The following is a 14181-nucleotide window of genomic DNA, read 5'->3' as shown; positions in this document are numbered from 1 at the left end:
GTACCTGGAAAGAAAAACCACCATAGGAGGAGCTTCGTGGCAACGGAGACTGCTGGGGGACCCCCACCGCCTCCCTCGTTGCCCGACCCCCTCGAACTGGGCAGCATCTCCCTGAAGCAGAGCCGGCAGGGAGACGCTGCCCAGCCGCCATGATACTGGGATGCACACGCGCGTGAGACGCTTCAGGGTCACCTGTCATCTGCTCCACAAAGTTTGTGGTGTGGTGTACATTCTGTCTTGCCCATGTGGGCTATGCTACATGGGCAAGACAGAATGCCAATTCAAGGAACGTATGGCCATACGGCAATCACTTAGTACTGGCCAAAGTGATCAACCAGTGGCTCGACACTGTGCAGAAAAAAACACAGTTTGGCCAGTATTAGATCTAAGATAATTGATCACATGCCCATATCTGCTAAAAGAGGTAATAGAAAGAGAAAACTCTTACAGGCAGAGTCCAGGTGGATCCATACGTTGGATACACTTTCCCATAGGGGGCTCAATGAGCAACACGGTTTACATAATTTTCTCTAAAATGTATATCGATATTTATGTATACTGTATTATAATTAAGATATATTTGCTCTGCTGATATCCCCTGAACACTAATCTTGGCCTGTGGTGTCCTTAATGTGGTCCGGCAATTTTGCTAAGGAATCAGACCTAATGGACCATTAATATGACGCTACAGCTTAAGATTCTGCTGCTGTGCTACATGGCACCATAAGGGTGTCTCATATGGTTTTATTGTAAACCTCTCTTATCACATACTTGTATTCACTTTTAAACTTTTTCTGTTTATGCAGTTATTTATTGTTCCCATGGTAACCACTTGAACGCGGCACCCAGAGCGAGGCTTGGATCCCCGGGCAGACCACGACGCAGGGTGGGGGCTGATGACGTCAGAGGAAGGATCCGGATGTCTGTGATGAGACAGAGCTCCACTAACATGCCACTAAGGCAACGAGGCGTATTGATGGTGTGTGGGGGTGACAGCTGGCAATGGATGCCGCAGGTGAGCATTACCAGGGGTTAAAGAGGTAAGGGGGGGCGTGTTCTCTTTATGGTATATATTTGTGTCACTATCACTGCTTGAATTAATCCCTGAGGAGGAGCTTGGCCTGAAACACGTCATATTAAAAGTCACTTTGCTGTTCACTAAAAACCGAGAGTGCCGCCTGATTCTTCATATATATATATATATATATATATATATATATATATATATATATATATATATATATATATATATACTAGAAAAAATAAAGCGGCACTCAGAGATTTATAGGCAGGTGAAAAAACTCAGGGATTAATTTTAATCCATGTGCTCAGAAATATAATGTTTCGGGACTCGCAGGTCCCATCGTCAGCTAATGGAATGCATTTCTGAGCACATGGATTAAAATTAATCCCTGAGTTTTTTCACCTGCCTATAAGTCTGAGTGCCGCTTTATTTTCTCTACTACATAAAGGAGGCCTCACCACCTCGACAGTGAGGGCACCAGAGCCGGTTATTCGTGGCTATTCAAGCAAGTCCTGAGTGACAGGTCCATTGGGTACATATATACAATATATATGACACTAGCCCGATGTGCTCTTTTCTCCTTCACTAAAACCACCATTGGAAAGCTGGGTACACCACGGCATGTGAGAACAGATCTGCATATCTCTTTTACAGTACAGTACGTATCCTCACTTTCAAACAACTCACCTTCCACATCATCAGGGCACCCATCACAAAGGGGTTGAACACAGTAAGGAAGCAATATACAGAGGCTGGATCAAAACTGATGGGAAAAAACAGATCATAATGAGTACTATAAATCTACTTTGTTCATACAGTTTAGAATGAACCTAGAACAATCCTATCACTCATGTTTTATAGCTTTGAGACTGAAATATAAAGTACATAATCTGGACACAACCATTTAGGGGAAAAGCAAATATGTCTTTGCCATAAATCACTCAAGATATGACATTGGTTGTTGAAAGCCAGTGCCCAGAACTGGAGACAGTGTAAAGGTGCCCATCGATTTGGTCCGATTTTGGCCGATTGCGACCAATCGGCCTGTTAAATCGGACCAAATCGCCTCTCCCTCCGACCACCCATCCTGGGACTTCCCTCCTGGTGGAGAGGGAGGCGGGAAGTAGGGACGCATGCGATCCATCCCAACAGATCGCATGCATCCCTGCCGCCGGGAAGGTCCTGGCGGCTTGCCAAGGTATCGGGTTTCCAAACACTGCTGCGAGACGTTGCAGCAGTGTATGGGCACCTTAAGGACCCTAGTGATGAGGTCAAGATGAGGTGAACCATACACAATGTATTTTTTCTCAGGACTCAACACAGGCCATGTTTTCCAGGTCACCCGACAGGTGCACTGTGTATCACCAACTGTCAATTTTTAAAAATGCACAGGAGACCTGGAAAGCATGAACTGTGTGGGGTCCTGAGGGCCGAATTTGAGAACCTGTGATTTAGAGCTACAGTACCATTAAGCCACACATTTCCATATTTGTAAATATATTGTATATTAACTTTGTGGTATGGATCATTAGGTCTACAAGTTTTAGGTCGACAGTCATTAGGTCGATCACTATTGGTCGGCAGTATGTCGACACATGTAAAATGTTGACATGCATTAGGTCGACACAAGTTTGTATTTTGTTTATGTCTTCAGTATGTTGACATGGATACTGCATAAGTGTTCTGCGTCCCCTCGCATGGCTTTCTGCACTCGCCATGCTTTGGGCATGGTACCATGCTGCACTCAGCACATTATTACATTTCCCCTCCACATCCATTTGGATTGTAAAGTATGCATAATCCCACTGACAGAGCGAAAAAGGGGGCGGGCCGTTGAAGGAACATCTTGTTGGGAGTGTGACCAGCGTTATCGCATCCTCGAGGGGGGCGTGACCAGCATTATTGTGTCATTTGACCCAAGGAGCCCCTCCGGGGGGACAATTTCCGGGACCCTGCCAGCTATTCAGGGAGGGTAGGCAACCCTGTCCTAAATGTGAAGAAAATAAGTTGTTAAAAACTCATGTCGACCTTTTGCTTCTATTGACCATGTCGACCCAAACATTGCATACCTTAATTTTCACTGTGTTTGTCTACAATTTTAAAAGCTTTATTGTTGTAAAAATGTAATTGCAACTCCCAGCTGTTCTTCTCGTCCTCAGCCTGACAATCCAGTCCTGCATTTACTATTATTACAAAATGAAGAAAACACAGTATTGATCTGTAGGAAAAACATATTAAAAACTAGTACAAATTATAATGATTTATCTGTGCTTCTAACAAGCGCTGTTTCTCAAATGTGTGCACAAGCCCAAAGAATATTCATCACAATACTTGTGGAAAGCAACAGAATGATAACATTATACACAAGGGGAAAGAATACTGAGTAAGCTTTGTGTGTGTGTGTGTGTGTGTGTGTGTGTGTGTGTGTGTGACAGTAAAGTAATTGTAAGATGTTATCTACAAGTATCAGAGCTCTGTACAGAATCAATACTGTTGCTCTTAGACACAAAATTGGACTAATACAGTTTTTATTTAACTATGTATCATTACTATACACATTTTGGGTTATGTTCTTACATCATTACCTGTTAATTGAGGCTATATTTCCAGTGCCAAAAAAAGCTGTCACTATAAAGAACACCTAACACAACATTAAGGAATATCCTTATTAAACTGAAAAGGCTGACATGGTCAGAAACTTGCCTGTGCAATGAGTAAGGCTGCTACATTGCATTCTCTCTCTGACACATGATAACAGACAAAATGGATGTTCCTTATGCCTATTGCTTCCTCTATTGTACACCGAAAATGTAACATCAAAAACAAACTGGCAAAATTGGAATTTAAGTGGTTATTACTATTTTAACCCTGCTCACAAGGTGGATATGCCTCTTGATCACAAACATTCATGACTAGGGATGAAGCTTTACTTGTACTGCACCTTATTTCTATTGCTTAGTTCACTTAGGCCAGCTTACATTCTTTGGATGAAGAGGCAAACAAATACTCACACAGAGATAATCACCACCTACAGTATCAGATACCCCCCTTTCCTCAATCCATTGCAAGCTCACTCTCCTACAACCTTCAAAACTCTTTCTAATCATTATGCAATTACTCTTCCATCAAGCACTGAACTACTGTTTCTCCCAACTCTGTAAAGATACACCCTCCGATTGTAGTGGCCTAAACCTACAATTCCCTCCACGCCATACCATAAATGTATTCTATTATCCAACCCTGTCATTCACTAAACCCATCATTGTAAAGGTCCATACATGCTGGGAGATTTTGCCCAGCGTGTATGGACAGCAATGATGGGAAAATCGCTGGGCTAAAAAACTCTCAGTGAATGCACACTGAGTACTTTTTATCTGTCTAAGGAATTTTGCCAGGGGGTGGACGACTTTCCATAGCAGGATGCCAGGGAAAGCCATTCACCCTGTCACTCATCTGCTGGTAATACCAGCAGATGAGCGGCAATAGCTGGATCGATGATGCAGGAGTGCTTAGCAGCTCTCACCATTCATCGCAGCCCCATCTCATCGATCTCTCATTATACATTTGGGAAAACAGGGAAATTTACAGATTTTAGTCATTACTCTAGGTGCAGGGTGCTGATCAGTGAGGAGGGCACATTTTAATTTTGAAAAGCAAAATATCGATCTGTCATCATGGACACCGCATAAGTGTACCGCCTCCCCTCACATGGCTCGCTCTGCTTGTCATGCTTGGTGCATGGTGCCTAGCTGTGCTTGGCACACTGTTATATTCCACTTCTATGCCCACTTGGATTGTGAAGGAAGAACAAGTCAGTTTTAAAAAAGATCATGAAAAACTCATGTTGACCTTATCCTGTCAACCATAAACATGTCACCCTTTTGCTTGTTTCGATCTTTTGTCAATGTAGACCTATCCCATGTTGACCTTTTTTCATGTCTTAACCTATTGCCTGTTGACTTATAGTGTTCAACCTATTGACTTTTGAGATTAATCAATGTCAACTCATCATCGGGACACCACCGATCAGCACCTTGCTCTTAGAGTGAACAATAGATTTTACTTTCCCCCATCTTTAATTATCCTTTCTTCCTTTGTGCGCAGCTACGGTCTCTCTTCTATTTGAAAAGGTTTTCCCTCTTGAAGGTACTTCTCTAATGGTAATCATTTTTCAGGAGATGCTACAAGATGGGTATATACATCTGCAATGGTATTTAGTCTTCACTTAGCAGTACAATTGACAAATCTGTGCAGTGGAATTAAACAGAATATAGATATAAACAGGCGGGTGGAAGAAGAAAACCGCATACTATAAAAGCATGGACAACCATGATAAAAATGAATACATTTTTTTCCTAAACCATCATTGTTATATCAAGGATGGATGTTCCTCCATCAGCAATTTCTATACATTAAACACAAAAAGGATACCAAAAAGAAAGACCTCCGAATGTCATCGCAGTTCAGCTGACGAAAATGAGTTATATCAGTACTGCAGGAGAAGTCGATACTGTTAAGCTGTGAAGGAGATGAGAGTAAAATCAATTTGATATGTCACCCTAGTCACTTTTAATAAAGGCAGAAATATTCTCCTCCCAGAAGATGATGGAATGGACATGTGTCAGTAATATAGCAAAGAAGAACATTCTTAAATCAGCAGTTTCTGGAATGTGGATAATGGAAGACATAAAGATGACGCCTGTCAGAGAAATACTTCACAGCAAGAACATAAAACCTGTATTTAATGTTAAATGCTTGTCACTAGTCAATCTCCACTACAGTAATACTGTACATGTTCACATCAATGCTATAAGACTATTTGAAAGTGTTATTCCTTACCATTAGTACCTGGTTTCATGCATTCAGCAGCTAATAATTATTGCAATGTTATCTTGTTTGTTCAAATTTGAGCAATAATTACAAATATGCTTAATAGCCTGCAAGTTGGAGGTACCAATGAGAACCGATTTGAAGCAGCAATAATATTAAAATATTTTTTTTATTTACACTATAACATTAAATATACAGAATATGGGTATAGTACAAATCAAAAGTTTAGACACCTGACAAAGTATCAAGATGATCTAAAAGTTTGTTTTTACATAATTGAAACGTGTTCCATACACAATTGCTGTAGCAAAACTGATATCAATGTATGCATTTCATTTCTAAAAAAAATTGTGAATTTAAGTTTTTTTCCAAATGCACTCCTCAAGTAGTTTTCATTCACAGCTTCAGAAAAACTTACTGGTAGAGAACCTTGAACCAAAATGATTAATTCATACTTTTGAAAGGGCACATAATAAATGTCTGCCTTTCAGAATACATTTAGGGAACTGTTTCCTATTAATTCCTATTTCCAATTAATTCCTCATTAATTCCTATTTCCAATTAGTTGTGTTACGACTAGGTAGGGTAGGCCTTAAATGGTCATATTTTGTAGAAAGCCACAATAAGGCAAGAACAGCTTAGCTTCCCAAAGATAAATGACAGTTCAAAAATACTCTAAGAAATTAAAAACTTTGAAAGGCTATAAAGATGCCATTGCAAAAGCCATAAAGGGATATAATGAAAGAGACTAAGGGGTGAATTTACTAACAAATTAATTTAAAAATAGGTGATTCATCGCGCCCTCCGGGTGCTCGTCACACCGTTGTAAGGGGCTATGCCCGCACCCCCGGAGCATTGGGTCTGGCCGCATCCTCCCCCCCCTGGAGCAGCGGGTCTGCCCACACCCACCCCCCCGGAGCAGCAGGTATGCCCGCCCTCCCCCAGAGCAGCGGGTCTGCACGCACCCCCCTCCCTCACTTGTAGCAGCGGGTATGCCTGCAACTCTGCGGAGCAGCGGATATGCCCGCCCCCCCTCTGGATCAGCGGCGTCGGCAGACTCTCCGCTGCTTCAGGCGGGGGGGGGTCTGTCCCACCACTCCGGGTGGGGGCGGGGATACCCACTGCTCTAGCGAGGGAGGGGGGGTTGCGGGCACATCTGCTGCTCCAGAGAGAGAAGGTGGTGCGGGCAGATCCGCTGCTCCTGGGGGGTTGTGTGCAGGCAGACCTGCAAATGCGCAGGTGGGGGGGGTCGGGCAGACCCGCTGGGGGGGTGGGGTTGTGGGCAGGCCCGCTAATCCAGGGGTGGGTGGTATGGGCGTAGACCCGCTGCTCCAGACGGGCTACCCACTACTGCGGCGGGAGTTTTGCTCTGGGGGTGGGGGGTGCGGGCAAACCCGCTGATGCAGTGGGTGGAGGGGGCATGCGTGCAGACCCGCTGCCCTGGGGGAGACCAGCTTGGGGGGAGGTACGGGTAGACCAGCTCGTGGGGGGGGGGGGGGAGGATGTAGACCCCCTGATCTGGGGGGATGGGGTGTTTGGTATGCACGCAGAATCAACGCTCGCGGGGGTGTGTGAATGCAGACTCGCTGTTCGCACGGGGGGGGGATGCAGGCAGACCTGCACATGTGGGGGGGGAAGGCAGAGACCCACATAAGGGTGGGCGGGGGGAGGTGTCTGCCAAGGGGGTAAGGATGTGTATAACGCTGTCCTATCCCTGGGGGGGGGGCAAGTTTGTGTATAACGCTGGGTGGGGGCCTAAGGCAGAAACTATGTGTGTATAACACTGTCAATCACTCTTGTAACCCCACCCAGCGTTATACACACAGGGATGAGTGACAGATCTGGCTAAATATATAAGAGATAAAACCTGCATGGATACCACAGCAATCTGCAGTGACACAGAATCCCTTCTGATTTGTGCTTAGTTGGGATGCCTTTATATCACAGCCATCTGGCCTAAAGCCAGTCGAGATGTTAGATGTTTTGGATCGGAAAGTGCTTAGTGCTTCACATTCCGATTCAACATGGCTACCATCTCTTTTGGGTTTCAGCCAGATGACTGTTGAGGTGGGTCACTCTATCACTCTCCTGTATATGGGAACGCCTTCTAGACTGTTGGAAAAGCATTCCATGGGACTACCTCAAAAACCTGGTTTAGAGAAAGTAGAGAGTATGCAAATCTATATTTTTTTTTTTTTTTTTTAACACAATAACTTGTCAATTGGTTCATTTTGCAATACAAACAATTCCTGTTACAGTGGGTCATTTCATACAGGCTTTTAGCAAAGCACGGTATAGGCACACCAGAATACATTTCGACAAGTAATTGAGGGTTCTGTTAAAAGGGAGGTATATTATGTTGTAGTAGCATTAGGTTATACCAGGACGTTAATTGGACAGCCTTTCTAAGATTAGTTTTTGTGGATTCTGGCAGGGATTTCACATGTGGTAGCCAAATAGCAAAAAACCTTTTAGCCTTAGCGTCTTTGTTGAGTGACATCTCAAGCCAGTCCATCTGGAATAGATGTGACACCCGGGGTATCAGTAAGGATATGGATAATGTATTGGAGTTTTTCCATTGGGATAAAATGGTTTTTCGTGTTGCTGCAGCTATTTTTGATAAGAATATTCTTTGCCCTGCTGATTGGCGGATCGTGTTAGGTATTGGATATATATCCCACAGTGCCCATTCCGGAGTGGCTGTGAATGTGATGTTGTACTGTGAGTTAACATAATCACACACCGTATCCCAAAAGGTCTTTACTTCTGGACAGCTCCACATGCAGTGCAGTATATCTGCATTAGGTGCTTTACATTTAAAACAACATGAATTGTCCGCAGTCCCCATTAATAACATTCTTTTCGGGGTATAGTATGCTCTATGTAGCAGTTTGTACTGCATTTCCATGTACGAGGCGGACACCATTGTTTTGTTAATTTTTACAAATGCAGATAAAAGAGAAGACAATGATACATTGGGCAGGTCTACAGCCCACTTCGCCATCCCTGAGTCAAGAGTGTCAATATCAATACGTCTCTTTATATGTAGGTACAATAGGGAGGTAGTGCATGGTCTGTTCTGAGTATGTTTGATCATAATATCTATGCCTGCAGACTTGTCAGTTATCGGAATCTGTTTGGCTTGGCTGGATACATAGCTTTTCATTTGGTAGTACACATATATGGGTATGTTTACATCTGGGAATTTATCACTGATTTGTTGGTAGGACAAGATTGGATCGTCCCCATCACCCATAAGATGACATATCAATCTGAGACCCCCTGCCTCACAGTGTCTGATTAATCTATTATTTTGGATTATCTGTCTATTAGTGTTAGTATTGTAATAAATGCTATTAAATATTGTATTGTGTGTAGATAGTTTAAGTCTAGAGCGTGTCATTCGCCATGCTTTACATGTGGTTGTTAGTAATAAATTCCCTGCGACTTCAGAAGGAAAGTCCGTTGGTCTCATGTGGAGAAGACTCGGCAGTGGCACATTCATGCTCATGGTTTGTTCAAGCGCCGTATTGGCATAGTAGTTGGTGGAGTGTATCCAGTCAATTGCATACCTGAGATTAGCCGCTAACATGTAGCTCTTAACGCAAGGTAGGTTAATACCCCCCAATGTCGTGTGTTGTGACAATTTAAACATGGAGATCCTGGGTTTTTTCCCATCCCAAATAAATTTACTGAGTGCTGTATTTATTATACGTAGATCATGTTCAGATATTAAAAGAGGGAGCATCTGAATGGCGTACAGCAATCTTGGGAAGGAAATCATTTTAATCATGTGGCATCTTCCCAAATAGGACAAAGGTAAAGACCGCCAAGATCGAAGATCTGCCAGCAGTTTAGCTATCAGCGGTGGATAATTCACTGCATACAACTGGGTCGGGTTCACCGGTATCTCTAAACCTAAATATGTTAAAGAGCCATCGGCCCATAGGAATGGGAACCCATCGTGCCAACCAGTTGTAGCCCCCCTATGTAATGCCAGAGCCTTAGTTTTTGTTTTGTTTATCAAAAAACCAGAGATGTCCTCAAATTCTTTTAACGTTTTTAGGAAACTAGGAAACGCTTCCTGCGGATTGGTAAAATAAAGTAACAGGTCATCTGCGTATGCCGAGACCTTCAGCTCTGCCTCCCCATGCTGTATTCCATGCCAGTCTTCCTGTAGATGAAACAATCTAATTAATGGATCAATGGCGAGATCAAACAGTAATGGGGAAAGAGGGCACCCCTGTCTGGTGCCACGAGCTAGCGTGAAGCTGGCGGTGTTTAGACCATTTATGGTAAGTACTGCTTTGGGGCTGTCATAAAGTCTGCGGAAAAAGGAGATGAAGCCTACCCCAAATTGTTGAGTGTGTAACACTCGTAGGAGATGAGACCAGGACACCCTATCAAAAGCCTTATCAGCGTCACAACTTACTAACAATGAACTTCCATGTTTCATCATCTGGGATTTGGTTATGGCTGCTACCACTTGTCTAATGTTGTGCACTGACGACCTACCTTTCACAAAGCCAGTCTGGGATGTATGGAGCAGCTTTGGTAATATCTCCTGTAACCTATGGGCTACTATGGTGGTTAGTATTTTTAGGTCCTGGTTCAACAGGGAGATTGGACGGTAGGAGCTGACTAGATTTGGGTCCTTGCCTGGTTTTGGCAATATTATGATCCGAGCCTGGTTAAAATCAGGAGGTGAAGCATTACCGGCTAATATAGAATTATATAGGGACAATAAGTGAGTTTTAAGGTGTGGTAATACTATTTTGTAATAGTCTGCTCCTAGTCCGTCTGGTCCCGGTGATTTCCCTTTTGGGAGGCCTTTTATGACCTGTTCTAGTTCTTGTTCCGTTATGGGGGTTGTTAAAGCGTCTCTTTCTAGTTGGGTCAAGGTTGGGAGTGCTGCTTTCCTCAGAAACTCCATCCCTAACGCTGGGTGATCAGCAGGGGAGGAATAAAGATCTGTATAATAGTTTAGGAAGGAATCAGCAATTTCTGCCGTGGTGGTGTGTTGTCTCTGGTTTACAATGATCCTATTTACATGTGGTTGTGGGCGTTGCCCTCGGGCTATGGAGGCCAGTAATTTGCCTGATTTATTTCCCCACCTGAAATAACGTTGTTTTTGGAAGTCTAATGAACACTGTGCTTTTTCCGTGCATATGGTGTCATATAACGCTTTAGCGTCTGTGTAACTTTCCCTATTAGCTGGGGTATCATCTCTCAGCATGGCTGCATAAGAGTCTGAGACAGTTGCACTTAGTTCTAAGAGTCGGGAGTTCAATCTTTTCTTTTTGGTTGCAGTATATGCTATGACGTGTCCACGCACCACGGGTTTGGATGCGGCCCAGAACAGATTAATATTATCTATGTGTTGAATATTGTCATCAACATAATTCAAAAAGTGCTGTTTTAGTTCAAGCTGAAAGTCTGGGGAGTCTGCTAGGTAGGATGGAAACCTCCAGTTGTATGAGTGTTGTAAAGGGGTGGGTAATGTTAACTCGAACCATGTAGGAGCATGATCCGAGACCAATATGGATTCAATTTTTGATCTTGTGACCCTATTGAGTAGTGCCGTGGGGAGTAGCCAAAAATCTATCCTCGAGGAGGTATGATGGGGGTGTGAATAAAAGGTATAGTCTCTCTCAACCGGGTGTAAGAAACGCCATGGGTCTGTGAGGCCTAGAGAGCGCATTAGTAAGTCTAGGGCGGGGGGTGGCGTGTCCCCCTGTGTATTATTACTTCTATCCAACGATTGTTTTTGGGTAGTATTAAAATCTCCCCCTAAGACTATATGACCTTCCGCCCAGTTTTGTAGCTGTACAAACAGATCTGTAAAGAACTTCGCATTAGGGCCGTTAGGTGCATACAGTGTGGCGAGTGTGAATAATTCCCCCTCCAGTTTGAGTTTTAAAAATAGATAACGGCCCTCAGGATCCTTCAAGGTGTCTATCACTTCATATCGTAAGGACTTATTAATAATAATAAGGACTCCCCGTCGTTTGTTTGTGTAGGAGGCTGTGTAAATTTCTGTGAACCAATTATCTCTCAGGGTGTTGGGATCACTCTCTTTCCAATGTGTTTCTTGTAACACAGCTACATCTGGTTTTAGCCGTTTCAGGTGTTGCAAGACCTTTCTCCTTTTAAGTGGAGTATTCAGGCCCTCAATATTCCATGACAAAAATCTTATATGTGTGCGTGTAATAAGTGCTTCAGTATCTCTTGTGCTCATTTCAACCTATACCAACTGGAGGAAACATTTCGAACAAAACAAGCAACTGATTTGTGGGGGCCCCAGTCCCAGCAAGCCGGGGCCTAGCCACGCTTTGTATGGCGTACCTAATTCCTGTATGTGACCCACTAAATATTTTTATAAAAATCTTAACAGTTCTATCGTTTTTTGTATATTTTGGAACCCAATTGTCAGGCCAACTGGGCCTGTTGTAACTAGTGCTATAATAATTGGCCAGAATAAAGTTTAGGAGGGGGGAAACTTTTTGCCTTTTTGGCACCAACTGGACAATGCCCCTTAGGAGGGCAGCATTATTAATCAGAGTATACTGGATCAAACAATAAACCAACCATGTCAACATTATAACATCGTTATTATGGCTATATACTTGCAAATTTCTAGTAGTGGTAATCAGTCAGCGTCTGACATAGGTGAAGGATCATTCGTAACAGAGTCCAGAAAGTTCTGTGCTGAGTTGACCGTGTCAAAGAAATGTTGTCTTCCATCCCGGTGGACACGCAATTTCGCAGGATAAAGTAGGGCAAACCGGATTCCTGCCTCAAATAATGACTTGCAGATGGGGGCAAATTCTCTTCTCTTCATCGCTACTTGGTATGAAAAGTCTTGAAACAGTAACAGACGTTCACCTTGATATTGTAGATCTCCCATTTTGCGATAAGCCTCCAGCACTGCTGTCTTATCCAGATAGTTAAGGAATCTAAAGATGACCGGCCTTGGTCGACGCCTCTTGTCTTGGTTATCTGGGCCTATTCGGTGTGCCCTTTCGATTTGCATTATGCCAGCAGGTGGTAAACACTTGAGTTCTTCTGGTAGCCATTTCGAGACTAGCTGCATCAGTTCCCGGTGTTTCACCGATTCCGGCAGGCCAATTAGTCGTAAATTATTCCTACGATTCCTGTTTTCCATGTCTTCTAATTTGTCATGGATGGCTAGGATGGTGGCTTCTTGTGATGCTATTGTGTTTTTGGCAGCCAGGAGGTCATCTTCAACATTGGATATACGTTGCTCTGCTTCTTCAAATCGTGAGCCGTATTCTCCCAGTTGTGAGACCACGGACTCTATGGCCTCTTTTATTCCAGATAATTTTTCATCTAGCAATGGCAAAAGTATTGCAGCTATTTCTTTGGCTCGTGCTGCGGAGGAGGAGTCTTCGGTTGAAGGACTCATCACCTGAGATGTTCTTTTATCAGCTGGTGATGCTGAGGGGCTGGCTGCAAGTGTGGATGAGATTTTTGTATCCCTGTTTTTAGCAGCAGTTCCGCTCCGTCCTCCCCTGGGCGGTTTTCCTACATATTTGTCCATCGCTGGACTGAGCATTCAGCGGCGACCTATGAGCTCGGTTGTTCTGTGTTGGGGCGCGGTGTTAGCGTCCCACCCGGTTTCTCACAAGTATCTTGTTCACTGCAACCGTGTAGTGTCTCAGTGTCAGTTCAGGTAATGCAGCTGGTAAGCAATATTTTATGCTGTCAGGGTGGAGTTCTGTCACCATCCACCAGGAGGCAACGTGAGTACAGCTCCCAGGTTAAGCAGCCTTCTTCTAGGTAAGCCTTATTGCTGCTGTGACCCTATGTTAGGAGGTATTGGTATGTGAAGCAGTAGAGTCCCCCACAGGTCTCTTTCAGGGTCAGCAGTCTCAGAGTCTTATTAGCTGATATCCTGTCTTTTCAGAGTTTGCCTCCTCCAATGTGGCGGCCGGGGGTGTGTGATAATTAATGATCAGTGTCGCAGGTCTTGTCTGGGTGACTCTCACCACAATGAGGGCAGATGTAGCGAGACCCTACTCTCTCATGCAGGGATTTGTTGGGTGTTTGTGGCAGGGGCTGCTTGTGCATGCCTCAGGCACCAAGATGGCGCCCGTCTGTGCCTGATCCAAGCTCGCCGACTCCAGGAGGCCGTGCGCGCTCAGCAGTGAGCCTCAGGGTATATCGAGGACTCCTGCCAGCACCCCAGCCCCCTCACTCCTCTGCCTGGTACCTGGATTCTGTGTGCCTCCGAGTTCTCCGCCGCCTGCCACCTCCAAGATGGCGTCCGGGACCTGACGATTCTCCGGTCCCCGGCCCCCTCCGCC

General features: G+C 44.2%; 1 protein-coding gene across 1 annotated transcript in view; it reads right to left on the bottom strand.

Annotated features, from left to right (window-relative positions):
* PIGN (phosphatidylinositol glycan anchor biosynthesis class N) overlaps nt 1-14181 on the bottom strand; it is a 369004-nt gene that overhangs the window by 52829 nt on the left and 301994 nt on the right. The window contains exons 24-26 of the mRNA XM_083188060.1: nt 5456-5542; nt 3610-3665; nt 1712-1787 (exon numbers count right to left, since the gene is read on the bottom strand). Coding sequence (XP_083044186.1) covers nt 1712-1787; nt 3610-3665; nt 5456-5542 — 219 coding nt within the window. The remainder of the gene's footprint in view (nt 1-1711; nt 1788-3609; nt 3666-5455; nt 5543-14181) is intronic.

Source organism: Crinia signifera, chromosome 5 (assembly GCF_055691185.1).
Source record: "Crinia signifera chromosome 5, ASM5569118v1, whole genome shotgun sequence".
Classification (NCBI taxonomy): domain Eukaryota; kingdom Metazoa; phylum Chordata; class Amphibia; order Anura; family Myobatrachidae; genus Crinia; species Crinia signifera.
Note: the sequence above shows the minus strand (reverse complement) of the source record. Positions and strands in the feature narration are given on the sequence as shown.